Below are 25,363 nucleotides of genomic sequence, written 5' to 3' on the forward strand. Positions count from 1 at the left end.
AGGCAGTATTGCCAAATATTTTAAATATCTAAAATTAGAACCATGCATCCAGAAGGAAAGAATAGGATAAAGTAGTTGGATAGGTAGACCAACCTATGATGTCATTTAAGTTACAACCCAATTCTCTGAGAAATTAAAAGCAACTGTCCTTATTTTACAAATCTTTACAAAACTAGAAATGTAGCTCTAGAGGCAATTTAAAGTTCACTTATTCCTTTACCAATCCCAAAACTTTTCCTTTTTATCTTACAGGGCTAATAAATTATTGGCTTTAGGAAAACAAAGTCCTTCTTGGAGGAACTTGCATTCTTTCTCTGTCCCTTAAAGTAATACAACTTATCATACCTTTAAAATGGCTTTAGAAAGGACAGGACAATGTGAGAATGAAGGGAAAAAAGAGGTCTTTTAAAAATATAAACTGCTAAAAGGGCTTTGTGCCCAAACTCTAGCACAGCCTCCTTAAGATTAACTCCAGTAACAAATACACATCTTAAAAATCTTCTCCACAACAGTCAGTAACTATACGGTCCTTACATCTGTCTGTGTGTGTGTCCAAATACGTATCTTGTAAATGTGTGGTATTTTTCCACCCATGGATAGTACTGCCAATTAATTTGTAAAAGAGCTCTATTTAGTTGGCTTGAAGACAAGCACTTTTAAGACTGGGCATTCTAGGGATGCCTGGGTGGCTCAGTCAGACGTCTGCACTCAGATCATGATCCTGGGCTCCTGGGATCGAGTCCCACAGCGGGCTCCTTGCTCAGCGGGGAGCCTGCTTCTCCCTCTGCCTGCTGCTCCCTCTGCCTTTTTGTACGGGCTCTCTCTCTGACAAATAAAAAAAATCTTAAAAAAAAAAAAAAAGAAGATTGGGCATTCTAAAACTCTTGGACAGAAATTAACTCAAATGTTCTTCAAGTTCATATTATCTGGGAAAATATTCAGTTGTTGGTTTAATTAGAATGGACATATCTTTATAGTAATCAGCATTAAAATTAAAACTTTGATTCTGTGTGGGTACTTGAAATTCAAGTTGATGTGATCTCCCTTACAAAATTAAAAAGAAAAAAAAAGCTTCAGAGAATGACTGAATTTGTTGTCTCATAAGGTTTTTCTGGGTAACCTAAGCATAATTAAGAACAATTAAACTGAAGAGGTATAAATAAAATTTAAAATTTTAGGTAAACTTTCAGGTAGTCTCCCAAATCTTTTGGTAAATTAAAACCTTAAAGTTCATTGAGTTACGTTAAGTGATGACTTAAGTTAAATTCACTAAATATTTAGATAATTTTCAAATAAGATAAAATACTAAAACACTGATAACTGAACATAGGTTAATCTAGTTTTGGCTTGCTTATTACAGAGAAACTAAAAATAAATGTGGGTCTGTTAGCAAACATGTTTGTGCTTTATTGAAAGACTGAATTATGAAGAAGCACATGTTTCTAAAAATTATGACATCTATTCATAAATTTGCCAATCTAAAGATTGCTGGTTTAACAGACAGTTCATAATTGCTTATTTATTAGCGTTAAGTATAAACTAAAATTTCTAGAGTTCAGAAATATAGTAAATGTAAATAAGTACTGGAAATACTGAGGGAAACAACTGCATGCAATGAGAGCAGGATGTGTGTTTTTGGTTAAAAAAAAAGTATGAGGAATAAAGATGCATTTTTTTGTTATAGTTGTTGAGGGAAAGGAAAATAATTTTGTCCTAAAGTGATCCTGGTTGTTTAAAGAAGCAAAATATAGGGCAAGATCTAAATGTAAAAAAGAAAGTTGTAGGTTTGTGGAAAAAGAATCTTTGAAAAGGAATTTTAATGTGTGGTCAAGCTGGCCAAGACTGGAATAAATTTAATTAAAAATGTTTCAAAGTAAGCTGGTCCAAAATTAGGATTTGGTTTTCTCCTTATTAAAAAAGACAAAGTTTTCTTGGACTACAGGTCTGCTCTTGATAGGAAATTGTAGAAACTTTTCTCCCCCCTTAATCTATTAAGTAATCTGCCTAGAAAACAAGATTCTGGGTTTCATCAAAATAATTTTCTGTGTCTTTATCAGGTCTCTGATTACTTAAGAAAGCCGAACTCTATTAAGAAAAGCTAAGTTTTTGTTTTGTTTTGTTTTACATCTATTTAACTTTCTGCATTTGCCTGCAGTCTTTCACTGTCACCATGGTTAGGTGGACAACTAAGTATTGTTTCATAGTGACCTATGATCTCATCTGACCAAGTGTTTTTTAAAACCCTTTCATTTTTTTGACAAACTTCCCAAATCAAATTCTAAATAAATCTTTTTGACCTGAAAGAAACTTTGGGATTTTTTTCCAGAGGGTCCCCTGGAACACTCTAAAGGATCTATTAAACTAATTAGGCTTATTCGCTATGCTAAATTACATGGGAAGCCTTGTCAAATAAGAAGTAGTACTAAGGGGTGCCTGGGTGGCTCAGTCTGTTAAGCATCTGCCTTCAGCTCAGGTCACGATCCTGGAGTCCTGGGATAGCGCCCCACATTGGGCTCCCTGCTCAGAGGGGAGTCTGCATATCTCTCCCTCTGCCCCTCCCCTTGTTCATGTCCCCCCCAAATTACTCGCTCTCAAATAAAATCTTTTTTATTTTTTAAAGAAGTAATACTAAATTTACTTTATGTTATATTTGTAAAACTGTTGGCACATGGGGAAAAAGTCCATTCTGCTTCTGCAGAAAATTGACCGATTGTCAGATTTTGGCCATCCTGATGTCTTTGTAACATGGCAGTAATCTGCTCCCAAGTCAGAGAAATTACGATAAGTACACAATGGCTGTAAATTAAATAAGCAGTCAGGGCTAGAGGAAAACCAAGATAGCCACTTGGTTCTTCTTGGCTCCCTGGCAAGCCCCACTTATTGATTTTTACATTCCTTCAACCAGCATAATGCATTTAAGATGACTCAAATTACAAAAAGACACTGGTGGGGAAACTTCTATAATAATGCAACAACAGTCTACCAGCAATGTCTGACTTGTCAGGTCCATAATTCTGGAAAAACTATTTTTGTTTCTAGAGGCCTCAGACTCCTCCTCTGGACCCTTTGAACACATATAGCGGGACTTCATTCATCTGCCACTTAGTATGGGTTATCAATTATGTTCTTATTATTGTACATATGTTTTCTAGATGGGTTGAAGCCTTTTCCTGTGGCTAGGCTGATGTCCTCACATTGGCAAAGAAACTGTTAAGAAAATGTGTTTCCCACTTGGGGGTATGACTTGTATAATCTCCAGTTACTGAGGCACCTACTTCACTGGGCAAATCATATAAGCCTTAATGAAAACCTTACAAACTTCTTGGAATCCATCAGTACATAACCGTCTGCTGATCCATTGTTGTCTCATGCTAGTATGACAGCCTACTATAAGTCTCTAATGTTTTATACTTAAGTCTGTCAACAACAGCTTAAAAAAAAGCCTTCCTAGATCCCAATTCAAAGGAATGTGTTGACCATAGTCTAGAGACTGGGTATTCGAGAAACAACAAAAAAGGAAGACAGCACTCAAGTCCTTGGGTGGGAAGGGAACTTACCAAGTGCTCCTGACCACTAACAATGTTGTAAAACTAAAACATAAATTGAGCCTTGGGTACACATCTCACATCTAAAGAAGGCTCTACCTGACACCTGGTCCTATATAGATGCTGGATATCTCCAAATCAAATTGATGAGGAAGAGAAGTAGCTGACATAAGGAAGACTGCTTCTGCACAAGAGGACATATTAAAGCTTCATACTTTAACTGAACATGATACCCTTTCTCCTTCTTTTCCTTTCCTTTATTCTGGCACTGGACTAGAAAGATAACAACCTCAACTATATCTCCCAGGCCAGTGCTAAGGGGGGCAATGATTAGAATTTAGAGCACACTTTTATTTCAGGCTGGGAAAAAAGCAAAATGAAATCTCATTGGTCAACTCCCCTGAATTTTCATCATGAGTCAGAAAAGACCTACCAGGAGGGTTTCAAGATTTAGGATTCACTTCTTTGGGCAGGTCCCCACTTCCCTGGTTAAGGATAAATGTAAATAAGTTTATTATCAGGAACTTTTTCTTAATTCCTGAAACTATTGCAGAATCTGATGCTAAAGCAATAGCTGCCAACAAAGATTCTTAGACCCTCTGGCCAAAAGAGTTCTTGGTAATACAATAGCTCTTGATATCTTTTACCTGAGTGAGGAGCTATGTGCTGTAGCCAACACCATGTGCTATACTTGGATTAACAATTCCGTGGAAGTTGAAACTCAGTTACGTAAAACCACCAAGCAAGTCATTTGGCTTAAAAGAACGACTCCTTCAGGAAGGTCTTATTTCACTTGTTTGATTTTGTTTTGGGTCTTGGGAACCATGACTTCGAAGTACACTTGGAACAGTGCGAATTAATCTGTTAATAGTAATCATAATAATGTTCCTGGTGTTTATAGTTTCTCAAAAGTTTTAAACGCATGTCTGCAGCCACTAACCACCAAACAAATGATCTCCCTAAGATGAAATGGCAAAAGAACTAAGAAAACGACCAACTTACAAATTTTGAACCTGTGAATATCACAGAGGTCAAGTAAAAACATCATGACCTATGAATACCACACAAAGGAACAACTGTAAGAACTTCAGAGGAGTAGCTGAGAGTGGCACTAATGCCTTAAATTCTGGTCACATCTCAGTTAAGCTCAGAGTATGATCAAAAGGAGCTAACTGTTCCAAAGAAAACTACAGACTCCAAAATGGCATCACTTAGCATAAGGTCCCAAGTCAATAAACCAAGACTTAATACCTAACCTAACTATACAGTTTCAAACCCCATTAAATGTCACTTTTAACCAGTCAATGTGGGAATTTCCTGGTCAACACTGGGAAATTTACTGGTAGACCCCTTCTGATCCTCTTAGGAGGGAGGCCTTGCCTAAAATAATGAATTCTTTACTAATAATTCCCTTCTTTCCACTCCCTTTCTACCTTTAAAAAATTTCTTTCTCTGTAGCCCTTTGGAGTTCCCCTCTACTTGCTAGACGGGATGCTGCCTGATTCATCAATCAATTAATAAAGCTAATTAGATCTTTAAATTTTACTCAGTTGAATTTTTGTTAACAGTTGAAACTTAAGACATGGAATAAAAAGGCCTTGGGTAGCAAAAACAATTACAAGCAGACACAAAACTTAAAATAGTCTGAGATTTAAGTAAACGACCTAACTTTTCTCAGTAGTTGATAACCTTGAATAAATGAAAAAAGGTTAAATGATCCTTAGTATACAATGTTTAAAGACACAGCAACATATAGAAATTATATGAAAAAAAAATCTTCCTTTCAAAATTGTTACGATAAAAAAAATTGGATGTTTGGCAGTCCTAAAAACTTTGACTCTCAAGAAACATCTCATTTCCTATAGGCTTAAATGCATAAAATTTCACATGAAAATATCATCATCAAAAGATTTACTCTAGCTTAACATTCTAAATTAGCTTTAGAGCTTGAGAGAAGGAGAATGAGATTAGAACTTGAAAAAAAATGCCAAGATTGAATTATTCTCCTGAAACCTTTTGGATCACTTACGAGTAAAATTAGGTTAACATTAAGAAAGATACATACTTCACATAACTGTAATATACAAAAAAAGGACACTAAGAATCTACAAAAACATTTCTTAAACTTTTTATAAGCAACGTAAGCCTTTTCAAATAAAACATCACACAGAAACTCAACATTTGTAAAGCACAAAAGTGAGACGGCTATGGCTGAGGTAAAGGAGGGAACTCAACCGCATACCATCAGTTTCAACCACAGTTATGGGAAATAGAGCTCTGGGAAATACAGTGTATAAACCACGGAACATAAATCAGTCAATAAACTAAATTTTCCTTTTTCAATGTTGGTTTTCTACTTACTTCTACAAGGCTTACTTCAAATCTACTCCTCCAGAAAGCCTTCCAACTTAATCAAATCAGAATGGTTCCACCCATGAAAGTGCTATAGAATTCATACATGAAAACTTCATTTCTAACATTTCCAATATCCTACATTTTACATATATTACAGAGAGAGATATACTTGCCAATCTTCCATTTTTGAATAAAAGTTTCTCAGAGAATAGTTACCTTTCTTAATCCACATCCCTAAGAACTTACCAAACAGAAGATGCTCAATAACATTTGTTGAAAACAGAAGGTTAAAGGTAGGTTAATCAATGTCTAAAGGAAAAAAATGGCTTTAAAATGTTCTAATGTAAGAAAAATAAGACCTGGACTGATAAGAATTCCTAGCTGCTCTCTATGAAAAGTTGGGTGCTTCTACTAGGGAAAACACTATGAAGGTTCCTCAAAAAATTAAAAATAGAATTACCACATCATCTAGTAATCCACTATTCAGTATTTACACAAAGAAAACAAAATTATTTACAATAGCCAAAGCTGAAAGCAACCTATGTGTCTGTCCATCAATTGATGAGTGAATAAGGAAGATGTGTTATATATGTTTATCTTGGAATATTACTCAGCCATAAAAAAAAATGAAATCTTGCCATTCAGAACAACATGCATGGATCTAAAGAGTATTGTGCGTAATGAATAAGTCAGACAGAGAAAGAAAAATACCATATGATTTCACTTATGTCTGGAAGATCAAAAACAAAACAAACAGAAAGCAGAAATAGACCCATAAAAACAGAGAACTAATCATTTGTTAGAGGGAAGAGGGATGGGGAAAGAGGTAAATGGTTGAATGGGAGTAGAAGGTACAGACTTCCAGTTAAGGAGGGACTAAGCCATGAGGAGGAAAGGGATGGCACAGGGAATATAGTCAATGGTATTGTAATAGCATTGTAAGGTGAAAGACAGTAGCTATACTTGCGGTGAGCACAGCATAACACAAAGAGTTGATGAATCACTATGCTCTACAACTGACGTAACATTGTATGCCAACTATACGTCAATTAAAAAATTTTTGGTCCAGCAGCCAGGTACACAGCAGCCACAGTGTGTCACGCACATCTGACAGGCCACGCACAGCCACATATCCCCAGCTTCACTCCTATGTCCTCTCAGCTGCCAGGTGCACAGCTGCCACCGTGCGCCACATCCAACCACAGCACTGGGCCCAGTGGCACACAGTGGCCAATCACACACCCCCAGTCACCCTTGTGCACCTGTAGCCATTGTAGTGCTTCAGAGAATCTGGCATAGGATTAGTGGCTCAGAGCAAATTTTACACACACCACAGCCCTGTTTCCAATTTCCCCGGCAGGCTTGCCCCATCAGAACTAGCCTGCTTGGGTCTCACTGACACCATGAGAGCAAGCACAACCCACAACAGGCTGATAGTCAGTGCTGATGACTGAACGAAAAGGAAAAGTAATTCACACAAAACAGCAGGGTATAAGAAATACAAATAGGATGCTCTTCTGAAGTGTCAGGTTCTGGTGAACAGGGAACACTGCATGCAAGGCACTCCAGGAACTTTTCTTCATAGTCACTACTCCGAAGAGCAGAAGACACAGAAACAGAAAGAGATAGGCAGACAAAATGAGGAGACAGTGAAATTCATCCAAGATAAAAGAAAAGGACAAGGCTACAGCCAGAGATCTAAGTGAAACAGATATAAATAACATGACTAATAGAGAATTCAAAGCAATGATCATAAGGATACTCACTGAACTTGAGAAAAGAGTGGAAGACATGAGTAAGTCCCTTAACACTCGATGCGGAATAACATAGCAGATAAAGGGCACAATAACCAAAATGAGAAACACACTTGATGGAATGAATGCAGGATAGAAGAAGCAGAGGAACGAATTAGCAACCTAGAAGACAGAATAATGGAAAGTAAGCAAGCTGAACAAAACAGAGAAAAGAATGATGCAAAATGAAAACAGATTTAGGGAACTCAGTGACTCCATCAAATGTAGTAACATTCATATTACAGCAGTCCCTGAAGGAGAAGAGAGAGAAAAGGCGGTGGGAAATTTATCTGAAGAAACAATATCTGAATATTTCCCTAATCTGGGGAAGGAAACACATATCCAGATCTAGGAAGCAAAGAGAACTTCCATCAAAATCAACAAAAGTAGACCCACACCAAGACATATTGAATTAAATTGGTGAGATACAGTGATAAAGAAAAAATGTTAAAAACAGCAAGACAAAAGAAGTCAGTACTTACAAGGGAAAACCCAGAAGGCAATCAGGAGATTTTTCAACAGAAACTCTGAAAGCCAAAGGGGACTGGCATGATATAGTCAAAGTGCTGAGTGGGAAAAATCTGTAGCCAAGAATACTCTATCCGGCAAGACTATCATTCAGGATAGAAGAAGTGATCAAGAGTTTCCCAGACAAACAAAAACTAGAGGAGTTCATAACCACTAAATCAGCACTGCAAGAAATATTATAGGGGACTCACCGAGTGAAAAGGAGAGTCTAAAAGTGACAGCATATAGGTAGGAAACAAAAAACCAGAAAAAAAAAAAGATTATTTTTGTAAAAAAGCAGTCAAGGAACTCACCAAAAAAAAAAAAAAAAAGAAAAAGGATTTAAAACATAATAACATACCTAAAATGTCAGAAGGAAAGAAGTAAAGAATGGGTTGAAACTTAAACAACCATCATCTTAATATAGACATCTATATATATGCATAAGAGGATATACACAAACCTAATGCTTACTATATATTAAAAACCAGGACCCCTGGGTAGCTCAGTGGGGTAAGCATCCATCTCTTTTTTTTTTTTAATTTTTTTTATTATATTATGTTAGTCACCATACAGTACATCCCTGGTTTCCGATATAAAGCTTGATGTAAGCATCCATCTCTTGATTTCAGCTCAGGTCATGATTTAAGGATCGTGGGACTGAACCCTGTGTCAGGCTCCAAGCTCAGTGGAGAGTCTGTTTGAGATACTCTCTCTCCCTCTGCCCCTCCCTGACACACACACACTCTCTCTCTAAAATAAACAAATAAATCTTAAAAAAAAAGAACACCACTAAGAAATATGCAATGAATAAAGAGAAAGATAGCACTAAGAAAATCAGCAAAGCATGAAAGAGTAAAGATAAGAAAGGATCAGAGAAAATCCTCAGAAACCAGAAGACAAATAATAAAATGTAATAAATACATATTTATCAATAATTATTTTGAATGTAAACAGACTAAAGCCCCCAATCAAAAGACATAGGGTGACAGAATTGATAAAAAAAAAAAAAAAGACCCATCTATATGCTGCCTACAAGAGACACATTTTAGATCTAAAGACACCTGCAGATTGAAAGTGGGGGGACAGAGTAACATCTATCATACAAACGGACGTCAAAAGAAAGCCAGAGTAGCAATACTTACCAGATAAGTAGACATTAAAACAAAAATTATAACAAGAGACAAAGAATGACACTATATAATAATAAAGGGGGCTAACCAAGAAAAAGACATAAAATTGTAAATATTTACGCATCCAATATAGGAGCATCCAAATGCATAAACCAGTAACAAACTTAAAGGAACTAATTGATAATGATACACGAGTACTAGAGGACTTTAACACCCCACTTACATCAAGGGACAGATCACCTAAACAGAAAATCAATAAGGAAACAATGGCTATGAAAGACACACTGGAAAAAAAGGATTTCACAGATATATTCAGAACATTCCATCCTAAAACAGCAGAATACACCTTTCCATGTGCACAAGGAACATTCTCCAGAATACATCATGTATTAGCCCACAAAAGAAACCTCAATAAATTCAACCAGATTGAAGTAATACCGTGCATATTTTCTGACCATAACAGTATGAAATTTTTATGTATATTCACAATTATTGTCCACTTCCCCATGCAGCTGTGGCCTCTTTGGGCTTTTAAATTCTGAGGAAACTTAAGTCCGTTATTAGAAAAGGGAAAACAGATTATGGTGTAATATTTAATTTTGACCAGTCTTCTGATTTTAAATAATTTCTATTCATTAAGAACATTCCATTTAGTAAAAACTGGTGTGGCAGGAATGTTTGCAACATCCTCCTTACAATATACTTGGAAGTCTTAATGTATAATAATGGTGCCTTAAGGTTCCATAATAGAAGCAGAGTCTTTCAAATGCTTAGGTGGACTGTAAATATTAAATTCCAGAAGGATGCTTTGTGTCTGCTTGTATCTGCATAGGGTTTAACTCACCACTGCTGACACCTCTGCTTTTCAATTTGAATTTTTTCCAAGATTATTGAGCGAACACTGTAATAACCCAGCTGTATGAAACAGCAAGAGCTCTGAACAAAATAACATCAGCTTCCAAAGAAATCACATAAACTTCTTTAAAACTGAAAGGCAATCAATTGCATTCGTACTTTGCTAGTGTTCTAGATTAAAAAAAAAAAAATCACGCTAAAAGATGACTTAAAGGAAAGCAGAAAGAGTCTATGCTAGATTTTTTAATAAAGTGCATTAAAAGATCCCCTAACCCCAAAGCCCACTAAAAGGAATCTTTTCTCCTTTACCTCTGTGCCCAGAATAACTGAAGGTGGATAGTAGTAGGCTGATTTAAAGTACTGGTGACTGCTAAGAGGTACTACTTGATGCGTACCAATGGTTTCAAGTCAATGACAACAAAAACATTAATAAGAAAAAAGAAGTTCTGGGGCGCCTGGGTGGCACAGCGGTTAAGCGTCTGCCTTGGGCTCAGGGCGTGATCCTGGCGTTATGGGATCGAGCCCCACATCAGGCTCCTCCGCTATGAGCCTGCTTCTTCCTCTCCCACTCCCCCTGCTTGTGTTCCCTCTCTCGCTGGCTGTCTCTATCTCTGTCGAATAAATAAATAAAATCTTTAAAAAAAAAAAAGAAAAGAAAAAAGAAGTTCTCATTCATTCATTCATTCATTCATTCATAAAGCAGTAACAGGAAATGTATTCCCCAGATACTATTAGATAGACATGGCTTGAGTCCTAGGAGTTTCCATCTATGGGAGAGAAGCAGATGAGTACAGAACATAATTTAAACTATAGTAGAAATACAAGAACAGAGGAACTAAGAGGCAACAAGGATGGTGATACAGAATAAGAGATATCTGAAGTGTGTTTTGAATGGTGATTTTGTTGATGGACTTGGGGAAAGAGTGGGATACAGAAGGAAAGGCATTCATCATAAAAAGAACAATGTAATAAAGATATCACATTATAAAAGACCAAAGGAAAGACCAAAAGACCAAAAGGAAAATCAATGAGAAAAAAACTGATAAGTTAGACTTAAAATTACAAACTTCTGCTCTATGAAAGACACTTGTAAGAGAATGGAAAGACAAGCCACAAACTGGGAGAAAATATTTGCAAAACATATAACTGATAAAGGACTTGAACCTAAAATAGACAAGGAATTCTTAAAACTTAATAACAAAAAAGAAACAATCCAGTTTTAAAAATGAGGAAAAGAATTGTACAGAGACCACACCAAAAATAGATAGAGAGATTGCATATAAACATACAAAAGGATGCTCAACATTGCATCATTAGAGCATCACAAATTAAAGCAAAAAGGAGACACTACTACACAGAGTAGAATGGATAAAATTAAAAAAAATTTTTAACTTCACAATACCAACTGTTAGTAAGGATGCTGGGCAAAAGCATTCATTTATTGCTAGCAGAAATGCAAAATGGTACAGCCACTTTGGAAGACAGTTTGACAGCCTCTGACAAAAGTGAACGCAGTCTTACATACATTATGTGTTTAATTCTGTCCCCCACAAAAGATATACTGAAGTCCTAACATCCCAGTACTTCAGGATGTGACCTTATTTGGATAAAGGGTCACTGCACATGCAATTAGTTAAGATGATGTCATATCGGAATAGGGTGAGCCCTTAATCCAATCTGACTGGTATCCTGATAAAAGGTCTTAAACAAACAGGGAGACGAGCATGTGAAGATGGAGGCAGGGTTTGAAGTGATGCATCTATAAGCCCAGAAACACAGAGCACTGCTGGCCATCACCTGAAGTTAGAAGAGAGGCATCACACATATTCTCCCTCAGAGCCCTCAGAAGGAACCAAACCTCCTGACACATTGACTTCAGATTTCCAGCCTCCAGAATTGTGAGAGGATTAAATTTCTGCTGTTTTAAGCCACAAAGCCTGTGAAACTTCCTTATCGCAGTTCTAGGAGACTAACCAAACTATACAATCCAGCAATTGCAGTCCTAGATAGCTACCCAACTGATTTAAAAACTTATCCAAACAAAAACCTACATGTGAACAGTAACAGTAGCCTTAATAATTGTCAAAGACTGGAAGCAGCTAAGATAACACTTTATCTTGGTGACTGGAAAAATAAAATGTACACATCCATAAAATGGATTATTCCATCATAAAAAGTTATCAAGCCACAAAAAGACATGGATGAATCTTAAAAGTATAAGGCTAACTGAAGAAACCCAGTCTGAAAAAGCAGCGAACTGTGTCCTTCTGATTAGATGGAATTCTAAAAGGGGCAAAACGATAGTCATTAAACACATGAGTGGTTGTCTCGGGGTACTGGCTTGGGAGGAATTAAATAAGTGAAGCACAGGAAATTGTTTAAGGCAGTAGAATTATTCTGTATGATACTGTAATGGTGAATGCAAGACCTCAAACATTTGTGAAAATCCATAGAACTTTACAAAGAATAAACTTTAATGTCCACAAATATTTTTTTAAAAAAAGTTAGGTGGTCAGGGGATCCCATGATGAAATACAGAATATGTTAAAAGAATTTAAATGCATCGTTAAATATGAAACACTCTCACTGAAGGAAGTAGAGGAATAAGATGCTGAGTTAAGTAATTTTAAAATTGAGTGGAATCTGTAAGAATAATGGCAAAAGGAACTGTACATAAGCACTATACTCTAGTTGACAATTTTCTTTCCCACAGGTATACGGGTTAACACTACTGAAACCACCATACATGTATACTGGAATTGAAAAACAATTAAGTAAATGGATGGCAGATGGTGGGAGCCAGGATTCTTACTGTCAGAATGGGAGGTTATAGATAAGCAAGGGGAAGAGTCTAGAATTAACTGTGTGGTAATCAATTAGAGTTGGAGACATAAGTATGAACAGATGGTTACATATAAAAATATTTGTAGGTATGTGTATGTACGTATGTATACACACAGACAGACACACACACATTTCTCCTTGCTCTACCAGCTGAAAGGACCTAGATACGAATACACACCTCCTTGCTCTACCAGCTGAAAGGATCTGTAAATATGAATACACACCTCGACCCTAGATTCTGGTTCTAATATCATTCTTCAATAAAAAGAATCCAGGATTTCCTAGAGAAATGGCTGATTCTAGGACTGGGGCAAGAAATATATAAGATGAGCCTGGAGCATCTTATAGTACTAAAAAGTAAGAAAATGCTCAAAATATAAAAGAAAATCCTTCAAAAAAAACCCACCCCAAAACAGACAAACAAATAGCCCACAATGAAGGGGGTTTGTCAAAAGTACACAGGAGTGAATTGAAAGAGTTCCCCCTGGCCAAAGCTAGAACAGCTTGAGCAACAACAAAAAATAAAGTAGCAGTGGATAATAACCCAAAACATAAAAATAAATATTCAGGAGTCCATATGGATATAAACAAATGATAAAGTGAATGCATGAATGAATGAATTCCAAATAATTTATGTATTTACTACGCCTTTAAGGAAATGGAATATAACTCCCTGTTCCTTAATCATGGGCCGCACATAGTTACTTTCTTTAAAAAAATACAGTACGGAAAGGAAGGAAAAAAAAGTAACTTTACGGTGGAGAAATCTGACAAACACGGTATCAAGACAGGTGATTTACACCTATGGCGAAAATTCATTAATGGTATGTACCCTTGATCTGGCATGATGACAAAAGCACTTTACCCCTGTGATCTTCCTCCCCCAAATACATTACTCTGGTGTGATCATGAGGAAGACGTCAGATAAATACCAATTAAGGGTCATTCCATAAAATACTCAACCATTAATTCTAAAATTGTAAAGGTACTCAAAAACAAGGGAAGTCTGAGAAACTGTCACAACCCCCAGATGCCTACACAGACATGACTACTAAATGGAATGGGTATCCGGATGGGATCTGGAACAGAAAAAGAACATTAGGGAAAAACTGAGAAAACCTAAATAAAATATGATCTTTAGTTAATCATAACACATGAATATTGGTTGATTAATTAAGACATATATACCATATTAATCTAAGACAAATATAGGGGACTGGATATGGGGTACAAAAGAACTCTGTACTATCTTTATAATAATTCAATACATTTAAAACCTAAATAATTCTAAAAAATCTAAAATAAAAGATTATTTTTTAAAAAGGACATTAAAAAAATAAGGCTAGCCTTAGAAATAAAGAAAGGAAGGAAACAAGCAAATGATCCTGATTTAAAGGAATACAGATACTCTTACCAGCAAAAATTTTTATGCCATCATCCTTATTCTAACATTCAGCTTCATTCATTTGAGGACCGTGTCCTGCAGATTCTTCCGTCCTAAAGACTCCTATTGCTAAATATAGGAAGTCTGGCGCCTAGAGACTTCATATAGAACAGTAACTGATAGAGAGACTTGGAAGCTGCATTACTTCAGGTCAAATATTTCAGCTTCTTGGACAATTTGCTTAACCTCTCTGTTCCTAGCTTTCTCATCTATAAAATGAGAATAATAATAACAATAATAATAATACCACCTCATAAAGTTGTTGTGAGTATGAAGTAAATTAATGCATGTAAAGCATTAGAACAGGACCTAGCACACACATGTTAGTTAAGTGTAAACTAACTAGTTCATTCATTCGACAGAAATAGATCAAGGTTATAAATCCCAAACAGTAAGTACTCAAGCAGAGAGTGTAATTCAGCTTGGGCCTGGTAAAGGACATCTAAGATTTGTAGATACCCACCTCAGCTCACTTTGTCAAATGTGGGTAGGCTTATAAAAAAGGAAAACTAAAATTCTTCACGTCTATTTTAATTTCATAGTCCTCAAATCTATATAGTTAATATTGGCAGAGTATATATCAGAGTATCAATTTTAAGGTCTTCTGAGCAAAAATAACCTTCAAAAGGGTCCTTCACTGTTTCCACACACCTACACATTTATGCATGCAGAGAAACTGACGAGGGTTTTCAAACTTGACGTTTGCCTGTAGAAATACTTCTACAAGCATAGCACAAGTCCCACAGCCTCTTCCCCCCAAACTCCTCTTCCAGAGAAGCACCTTGACCGAAAGTAAAGCATTGATAATGATGACTATAGGGCCTTTGTTCCAAATATTTATCTATTAATGTGCCCCAAAATAGCCATAAAGGGAAACCAAGTAGGTCAGCCTTAACAAATGGTTTCCTTTTCTTTTGAAAAAGGAAGGAAGCAGTACTTTATTTTGTATACCCCCCCACAAATGTTTTCTCAAGTAACAGGAAGGAGGAAACTTTTAAAAAAGTGTGTGTGTGTGTGTGTGTGTGTGTGTGTGTTTGTGTGTGTTAGGGATGGGGGACTAAAATAGAGTACTAACAAAAAAATGTTACATAAGATGAAAGAAGGAATTTTCTGGCTTTGATAATAGATACCGTAGACAAGTAAAGACAGAATCCATGTACTAAAACTTTTGTCCATTATGACACAATATTAGGCTATTATGTAAATCCAGGATATTAATCACATCTTCTTAAGTAAAAATGAACACTGTAAAATTTGCTAAACACTGTATTTCTACAGAGAACAATAGGTTTTTTTTTTAAATTTTATTTATTTATTTGACACAAAGAGAGAGAGAGAGAGAGCACAAGCAGAGGGAGGGGCAGAGGGAGAAGCAGGCTCCCCACTAAGCAGGGAGCCCAATGAGGACCTGACCCAAAGGCAAATGCTTACCCGACTGAACCACCCAGGTGCCCCAAGAACAACAGTTTTTAAATACCTGACAAATAAAGTAGAAAATGTGTAGGCTTAATATTTTTCTGCATGCATATTCTATTAAATTACCTGGTTTGTGTTAATGTGAAACTATTTTTCACATTTACAATTTTTTTTTAAGTAGGCTCCATGCCCAGTGTGGAGACCAATGCAGGTCTTGAACTCACAACCCAGATATCAAAACCCAAGCCAAGATTAAGAGTTGGATACTTAACCGACTAAGCCACCAGGTGCCCTACATTTATAACTTTTTAATGAATAAACACTTTCAATAATTTTCAGCTGAAGAACAAGAACAAAGTGGTTTGCAATTATTAAAAAACAAGATAACAGTGCAACAGCCTGACTGTGGACTATGGTCTGAATTCCATTATTTATGGAACACGAATTCACAAGAGTTTCTGTATATTCATTACACAGTTCTTGAAACAACATTTAATTGCATTAAACCAAGACGGGGGGGGGGGCGATTAGGAAGTGTTTAAAACAGTCTGTAAAGTTAATTTCATTAAATGTTGCAGCTTTGTTGTTCTCTAAAATTTAGTCTTATAAGTGAAACACACAATGATCACATAATTAAAATTAAACAGAACTTAAGTCATTATTCCAATTTAAAGTTAATAATTACCTTATATACAGTAGATAGATTATATAAATTCACAAGGAATGAATACATTAGAAAAAGGATAACAGTGGAAAAATACTAGAAGGGGGAGTAATGCCAGTTGAAGGAAGTCATTTGTTTCTAAAGCTAGGGAGGAAAGATCACAGTAGACAGCTAAATTACACAATACTCCAAGTGGGTATTCAAGCATTTAAAAAAAGGAGGTTTCATAACAGAGATGTAAAATTGCGCTCCTAAGGCTTTTAGCTATTTGATAAGTCAAATATTCATCATATCAAAACATACTTTTTAATTTAAAAATCAGAAAAAGGTGGTTGACCTCCAAATTATAAACTACATTTCCTTCTCTGACTTGACTACCACTTTGTGATAAGAGCAAGAAAAGGAGAACAGTATTAAGAAATTGAATGAAGGTCAAAACCAGAGTTCACATAATTTACATATATACAAGTTCTTTCTACTTCAATACTTTTAATTTACTAACTTTCATCCACATTAGTAAGATTCCATAAAAATGCCATTTCAACTCTACTGCTAACAGAGGATATTAGAGGTTGTGAGCTATGATCTTACACTTGTGCATCACACTGTTGAGGACTCTTTTTTCATAATTAACATCATTGACAGGATTTAACATAATAACCCTGTAAAGCTGAATAGGTGCAAAAGAATACGTCTTTAAAATGTGGGTGAAAAGAGAGAAGTAATTATGACTGACACAAAGTGGAGTTTTTTTTTTTAAGTGCTGAGGAGATATTAAATAGTTCTTTAAAATTTATTAAATTAAGAACTAAGAATGCTGTTGTAAGAATGGTGTTGAAATCACTCAACATGTGACAAGTGCTATGAAACTGTAAATAGTAAGAGATGAGGAAAAGCAGCTGGTATAATGAAAAACTCTTACTGGCTAAAGGCTCATCACGAGCTCTACACAATCCTTAGTCTAATGTTAACTGAGGAGAAGCAGGAGTTGGTTAAGAAAAGTGAAGAAGGCTTAAGGGGCCAATCAAGTGTTTATTTCAATCCATGAACACTTCCACAGATTTAAGCCCCATTCAAATGTCTCTATGATGTCTCCATGACATCAAAGTGAAGAACAAGGTAGCAGTGACATGACACAGCTGAGAAGATTTTCCGTCTCAATCACTTGTGGAGAGATTATCAAAATAGTTGTTACTTGATACCGTATAATCCCTATAGACATAAAATTGATCTGTTTAAAAACTGATATAGAGGTGCCTGGGTGGCTCAGTTGGTTGAGCCTTGGACTCTTGGTTTTGGCTCAGGTGGTGATCTCAGGGTTGTGAGATCAAGCCCCACGTTGGGCTCCGTGCTCAGCACAGAGTCTGCTTCAGATTCTCTCTCCCTCCCCCGCTGCCCCTTCCCCTACTCGCTTACACTCTCTCTCTCTCTCTCGAATAAATAAATAAAATCTTTAAATGACCTACCACAGAAAAAACTGATATAAATACACACACGCATCCATATATGTATCACACATATATTTTATACATTTATATAAAATGGTTATTAGTTTTGAGGTTTTGAAGGATAAGTCTACATTCCTATTTGTAAAAACACTCAGGGACTAAAAACATGAGCCTCCTTCAGTCATTTTGGACTCACAAATTTATTAATTTATGAAGAGGCTTTTGGAATTCATCCTGTTCCAAAACAGAAATTGCTGTTGTTTCCCAAATGTCTATGTCCTGTCCCCTCAATTACATTGTTGTTCTTCATAGGCAATGACTATGTTTCTAAACTCCTAACATCGAATCTAAACAAATGCCTATAGAATAAAGAGTTCAAACTAAAAACTTCAGTAATTGTAAATCACCATAAACCAAGAAACCCTGTATCAACCTTTCTGCACAGCATTCATGTTCATGTTACACTGTAATTTATTTTTTTCCTAAAAAGAGACTGCGGAGATAAGCCATTGTGAGTTTATATGTAACTAAAGCTAAGACAGTAGACTGGGAGAATCTCTTTGGTTTCACTTTCATTTTTAAAAAATTCAGTATGTTTTCTTCATTTCTATTTTTTAAACGTTTTGCTGTTACTTTTAAAGGTATCATGAAAACAGCAACACATTTCTCAAAATGAGTAAAAATTAGAACTTTACTGATTCACATTACTGAGAATGTATCTTTGTAAAGAGTATCATAGTTTAAATAACGTTCAAGAACTTCCATTTCAGTGAGAAAACATTATATAAGTACATAGTAACAAACTGTTTTGTTTAGCGATAATAAAACAACACTTTAATATTACGTTTCACACTCATATGAAAAAATTAACAATAACTTCTAGAGCAAATTCTTAAAAATTCAACTTTTAAGCTGGCAGTATTATGACAAAAGAAAAAGAGATCAGTTTCATTTGAGGCTGAATTTTAAAGCACATTCATGCTTTCTCTGGCAACAATATAAAATTTTGGATCACTGATGTTAATAATAATGTTTCAAGTACACACCTTGCATGCATGTGTATGTATATGTGCATGCACAAATATGTACACAACACATTCATTCTCATTCTCTTTATCTGTCCCCTCTCCTTCTCTCTCTCTCTATAGACATAGAGTCATATGGAAAGACAAAGAATATATGGTAAATAGTAGACACTAAAAATTGGTTGTGGAATTTTATAAAAGACATAAAAATCATGAAAATACTTACCTCATCAGCCACCATACATCTGGAAAAAAAATAATAAAACCAAGTTAATATTTTAATTATCAAAATCAACCATTTTAAAAGTTTTGATTAAGAAGCTTGCCAGACAACAGTTTACAAATATTTTTTTTTCAACAGTTTACAAATATTAAAGCAGTAATCCAGAGGTATTTACAAGTGTGCTTGAGAACATGGACCAGTGCTGATTATATAAGACTCTCCAGCTGCCAATGGCATATGGGTATGCAGGAGGGTTAGAGCTTCAGAGATGTTCCCCATGTCCACCCATGGAGATAGTTATAATAAGCCTTCAAAAATGAGGGCAAAATGGCAAGTGATTGTACCAATGACTTCCCTCCTTACCAATAAATCTTAAAATTGGCCTTCTCTAGAGATTAGAAGAATGCTGTATAAAAGCACAAGAAAATAAATCTTAGCCACATATTAGCATGTTATACCTACAATTTTATATGCTACATTATACATGCTAAGCTTATTTTCAAGCTGAATTTTGGTTTCTGGTACTATTTGGCTAAATCTTCTCTTCTCTGTTCTTTCTTATTCACCTATGGAAGTAAATTTTATCCATTGAAAACTGAAGATACGGGTCAAAAACTGAAGAGAGGGGTCATAAACTAAAAAAGAAAGAGCAAAAAGAAAGAATAGCAGGTGTGGTGAGGATCACCAGGGGTCCCTTAGAGACACTGAGTACATCATATGCGGAAAAGCCAATCTTGTAATTGAGAGGATTTCCAGGCAACCTAGAAATCACTAGAATACTATAATTAGAAAGGAATAAAGTACTTATTTCCATTCTCTTCTTCCTTTATTCTCAATGGTCTTAACATCACACAATTTTGTAAGATTTCTTTTAAAATAAAACAAAACTTAGGATTTGGTAATAAATATACTATCAAAGGATAACTTACAGGTAAAATGGAATTTCAATCTTGGAAAAAAAGTCAGGTTACATAAAAGTATTTTTAGAGAAAAATAAAATACAAATACTTGAAACTTAAAACATATTCAAAAGTAAAAAAGTTTATTACATGCTTTGCAAACAAGTCTAACAAACAGAAAACTAAAAAATAGTAATTTGAAAAACATGATTTATTCCAGAAAGATCCATATGCATATATATTCATTTTAAAAATGCAACTCAAATTTCGTAAAGATGTCACTTGAAGTGTATATTAACTGTCTACTATGTACTTAGCACTGTTCTAAGTGCTAGGGATATAGCGGTGAATTACAGAGTTCTTTCTTCATAGAGGGTGACTAAAAGAAGACAATAAGCAAATATGTGGCTTAAGCGGTGATAGGTGCCAATAAAAAAAAACTAACTCAAATAGGGTAAGGTGATATAGGCAACATAGAAAAGGCGCCCCTGTGTTTTGTTTCTTAAATGCCACATATAAGTGAAATCATATGGTATTTGTCCTTCTCTCATTTAGCATAATACCCTCTATTTCCATCCGTGTCATTTCAAATGGCAAGAGTTCATTCTTTTTGATGGCTGAGTAATATATATACCACATCTTCTTCATACATTCATCTGTCAATAGACATCGGAGCTCTTTCCATACTTTGGCTATTGTGGACATTGCTGCTATAAACACTGTGGTGCATGTACCCTTTTGAATCACTATGTTTGTATCCCTTGGAAAAATAAAAATAAAAATACCTAGTAGTGCAATTGCTGGGTCATAGGGTAGTTCTATTTTTAACTTTTGGAAGACCCTCCATACTGTTATCCAGAGTGGCCGAACCAGTTAGCATTCCCACCAACATTATAAGAAGCTTCCTCTTTCTCCACATCCTTGCCAACATCTGTTGTTTCCTGAGTTGTTCATTTTAGCCACTCTGACCAGTGTGAAGCAGTATCTCATTGTGATTTTGATTTCTACTTTCCTGATGCCAAGTGATGTTGAGCATTTTTTTTTATGTGTCTGTTGGCAATCTGTCTGTCTTCTTTGGAGAAATGTCTGTTCACGTGAGCACGACACAAATTTAATGAGGAAAGGAATTGTGAGAAAATCTGGAAGAAGAGTATTCTTAAATAAAGTGATGAGCAAGAGCAAGGGCCCTGAGATAAGATGGTTATGATGTAATTAAGAAGGAACAAGGAAGCTAATGTGACTAACATGCACTAAGTCATGAAAATGGTAGAAAATAAGGTTGGAAGGTTCAGGAGCGCCTTATAGCATGGAGACCCTCATAAGCAATTGCACGGAGTTTGGATTTTCTTAGAATCCTTCGGAGGGAAGCAAAATTTTACCTTTTAAAAAGATTACTCTGGCTTATAGGGAATAAACTGTAGAGGGCAAGAGCAGAAGCCGGAAGAACAATAAGGAGGGAGGCACCTGAAGTAGACCAGGAGGGAAACAATGATGTACAGATGAGTGGTGGAGGTGGTAAGAAGTGATCAATTTAGGTACATTTTGAAAGTATAGCCAATAGGATTTGTGGATTAATTAGGATGTGTAAAATAAAAGAGAGAAGTCAAGAATGAATCTTAAGATACTGGCTTATGCAATTAACCATAAAAAATGGTTGAGATGCCATTCACTGAGATAAGAAAGACTCAAGAGAAGTAGCTTTGGCGATGACAATCAAGTCTTGGACATGCAACCTTTGTATCCATTAGATTACCAAGTTGAACTGTTGAGTAGGCAACTGGATGTGTGTGTCAGGGGAATGGTAAGGACGAGATACAAGAAATTTGAAAGTTATCAGAATGTAAATGGCACTGGAATGAGTAAGGATCCAAAGTATTCTGAAACATGACAACTTGACTGTGGCTTTTCCCCCCTCTATGCCAACTCCAAGATCCTGAACTTTCTAAAGTTAAGCAGCTGCTGAGACCTGCACGCTATTATACATCTTAAGGCTCTAGTGAGGGAACATCGGAGCAAATGTGTACAGTTACATTATCCCATGGGTGGCTAACTTACTGAAACGCAGCATCACTGGAAATAACTTGGCTTCCAGGTAGCTGAAGACCCTCATGGTAAGATTACCTCCAATGTCTTGGAATATGCTGTATTTTCCTATCATGAAACAGATGAGTCTTCCCCACTTTAGAACGAGGGCAGTTCAAATAGATTAGAGAACATTAGGCTTCCTTTAGGTATCTGGTGGGCTAACTGTCCTTACACTTCAGGCACTGTATGTATTCTGAACTCCAGGATTTCTGTGGTTAAGGACCATTCAACAACCAGACATGATTTTCAATGAGCCATCATAGAAAAACAACTGACCATGTGAGAGGCTCCAACACTTGAAAGAACAGATAAGACGGAAAAATCAGAACATGTACCTATTGAAATGGGAAGTACTAGAAAAGATAAACACCTGCACTAAATTTGTTAGAGCATTTACATAATTTCTAATACAACACATACACTGAAACTTAAAACCACGTTTTCAAACTAAATAAGCTCAAGAATTTTAAAAAAAGATCGTTATTGGTACCTAATTAAGCAGATGGGAAGATAAAGTGCAAAGATTATCTCAAAACACAGAACACAGAGTTCAGTAAATGATAATAGTAACAGAAAAGAAAAATTACTTGAAGGATAGACCCAGAAAATTAATATGTGAAAAACAGGTTTCAAAAGGAGAACAGACACCGTGTGAAAAAGAGGGAACAATTAGATAAATAATAAAAGTTCTCCAGGTTGAAAAAACATCTAATTGGAAAGGGTAACTAAGTTTCAGGTTGGATTGAAGAGAAAAGATAAAAATATCTAGTCATATGAAATCATTAATCTAAACAATTAAAAAAAATCTTCCAAGTGTTCAGACAGAAAGAACAACTATCCATAAATGGCAAAACCAAGACTGGCATTAGACTTATCATCATCAACAGTAGAAGCTAAAAAATCATGAAGGAGGATCCAGACTACCCAAACAGAAAGCAGAACTCATGGATATTTTATCTAGCCAACATACCCATTTTTTGTAAGCAATGGCAAAAAGATATTTGAGGCCACCCAATATCTCTAAGATTATAAAACACAAGTAAACCAGAGGAGGAAAAATACTTAAGAAAATAACCAAACAAAAAACACACCTTACCACAGATTCAAAACAGGAGAAGATAAAAAGGAAATCCAGTCAGCAATGAAGCTTCATATGTATGAATTTAATGGAAGATGTGTATTCCACACAAGAACTCTAGAAGCAGAAGGTACATAATCTGAAAATTTGTAAGTGAAAAATTAAAGAGAGGTAATAAAGGAAAGGGGGTACTAAAACTATTCTAAAGCAGAACACCAAACAGATAATTTTTAAAGTCAGGAGACTAAATGAAATCACCTAGGGAGTAAGAGTATAGGGAGACGAGAAGAGAGTTATGGCTGACTCCTGCAGCACTCCAACAAATAGGGGTACAAAGTGGAGAAGAACCCAGCAAAAAGGACTGAGAAGGAGTGTTCAGTAATGTAAAAAGATACAAGAGGAATGTGATGCCCTAGAAGCCAAATGAAGACTTTTTTTTTTTTTTTGACAAGGCAAGAATGAACAACTATAGTAAATGCTTCTAAAAAATCTAGTAAAATGAGGTCTGAGAATTGACCATTTGATTTGGGAAGCTATCATTCATAACTCAGACAAGAGCAACTTTGATAAAATGATAGGAGATAAAAGCCTCCCTTGAGTAGGTTCAGGAGAGAATGGGAAGAGAGGAAGGGGAGAGAGTAAATAGAGTTTACCGTCACAAAGAATTATCCTATAAAGGGAAGCAGAGAAACATGGTAGTAGTTGGCAGGAAAACTAGGGTCCAGAGAAGACTTTTTTAAAAACATAGAATAGTATAAATAGCCCAATAAGTATCTTATTGATCTTATGAGTGAGATATCTAGCAGGCAGGTAGAAGTGTGGATTATAAACTAAGGAATCAAGTCAAGACAATAAATAAAAATGAGAAAGTATCTATGCATGAAGATGATCATAGAAAAAACAGAAATGAATGGGGTTCTCATGTGTAAATTGTAAAAAGATGGAGAGGAATTTTTCATGGCTAGAACCTTAGGAAACATTCTCATTTAGAAAAAAAAAAATGGAAGGAAGAGAAGTGTTTGAAGAGACCAAAGATCGGGGTCTAAGAAGCCCAGGGGAAATACATTCACAAGAGAGTAAATGGGTTAACAGTGTCCAAATGCCACAAAGATGTTGCAAAGGATGACAGCTAAAAGGCCATCATAAAAGTTACCAGGAGCTTACTTGTAAGCATTACACAAAAGTGGTTAAGAAGATGGTGGGCAAATAGCTAAACTGTGGAAGGAGCCAAGATGCCATTCAACAGATGAATGGATAAAGAAGATGTGGTACATATATACCACGGAGTATTATTCAGCCATCAGAAAGAATGAATACCCATTATTTGCATCCACATGGATGGAACTGGAGTGGATTATGCTACGTGAAGTAAGTCAAGCAGAGAAAGATGATTATCATATGGTTTTACTCATATGCGGAACATAAGCAATAGCACAGAGGACCATAGGGGAAGGGAGGGAAATCTGAAAGGGGAAAAATCAGAGAGGGAGATGAACCATGAGAGACTATGGACCCTAGGAAACAAACTGAGGGTTTCAGAGGACAGGAGGATGGGGGAAGGGGTAACAGGATGATGGGTACTAAGGAGGGCACGTGTTGTGATGAGCACTGGGTGTTAAACGCAACTAATGAATCACTGAACACTACATCAAAAACTAATGATGTACTATACAGTGGCTAACTGAACATAATTTAAAAAAACATGGTAGGCAGCAAAAAATGAGTCAACAGATACAGAGTAATTAAAAAGAAACTTTGGTAGCAAAAAAAAAAAAAGATTAAAAATAGGGCAGTAGCTATAGAACGTGTTTGAAACCTTAAGACTGGGCAAGGAGTCAATAGTGCGAAAGAAAACAAGGAAGCTGACTGATGAAGACCTAACTGTGCTACCATAATTTAAAAAAGGGAAATATGGCCAATATAATCTCTCACTTCAGAGAAATTTTATACCATATTTGATGAAACTAAATTCTACGTTGTAATCAAAAGACTATACCCATAACCATAGTTATCCATAGAAATAAAAATAGCCTTTTCTCCCATTGGAAA

The 25,363-nt window shown here is 35.8% G+C and overlaps 1 protein-coding gene across 2 annotated transcripts in view; it reads right to left on the reverse strand.

The window, feature by feature from the left end:
* The window catches only part of ZRANB3 (zinc finger RANBP2-type containing 3), a 302,241-nt gene that overhangs the window by 163,903 nt on the left and 112,975 nt on the right, over positions 1-25,363 (reverse strand). For both annotated transcript variants that reach the window (XR_008960724.1, XM_026510087.4), the window contains exon 3: positions 19,256-19,274. Coding sequence is in view for 1 of the 2 variants with exons in the window: in XM_026510087.4 (XP_026365872.2) it covers positions 19,256-19,274 (19 nt within the window). In the remaining variant the exon portion in view is untranslated. The remainder of the gene's footprint in view (positions 1-19,255; positions 19,275-25,363) is intronic.

This window comes from Ursus arctos, unplaced genomic scaffold (assembly GCF_023065955.2).
Source record: "Ursus arctos isolate Adak ecotype North America unplaced genomic scaffold, UrsArc2.0 scaffold_1, whole genome shotgun sequence".
Classification (NCBI taxonomy): domain Eukaryota; kingdom Metazoa; phylum Chordata; class Mammalia; order Carnivora; family Ursidae; genus Ursus; species Ursus arctos.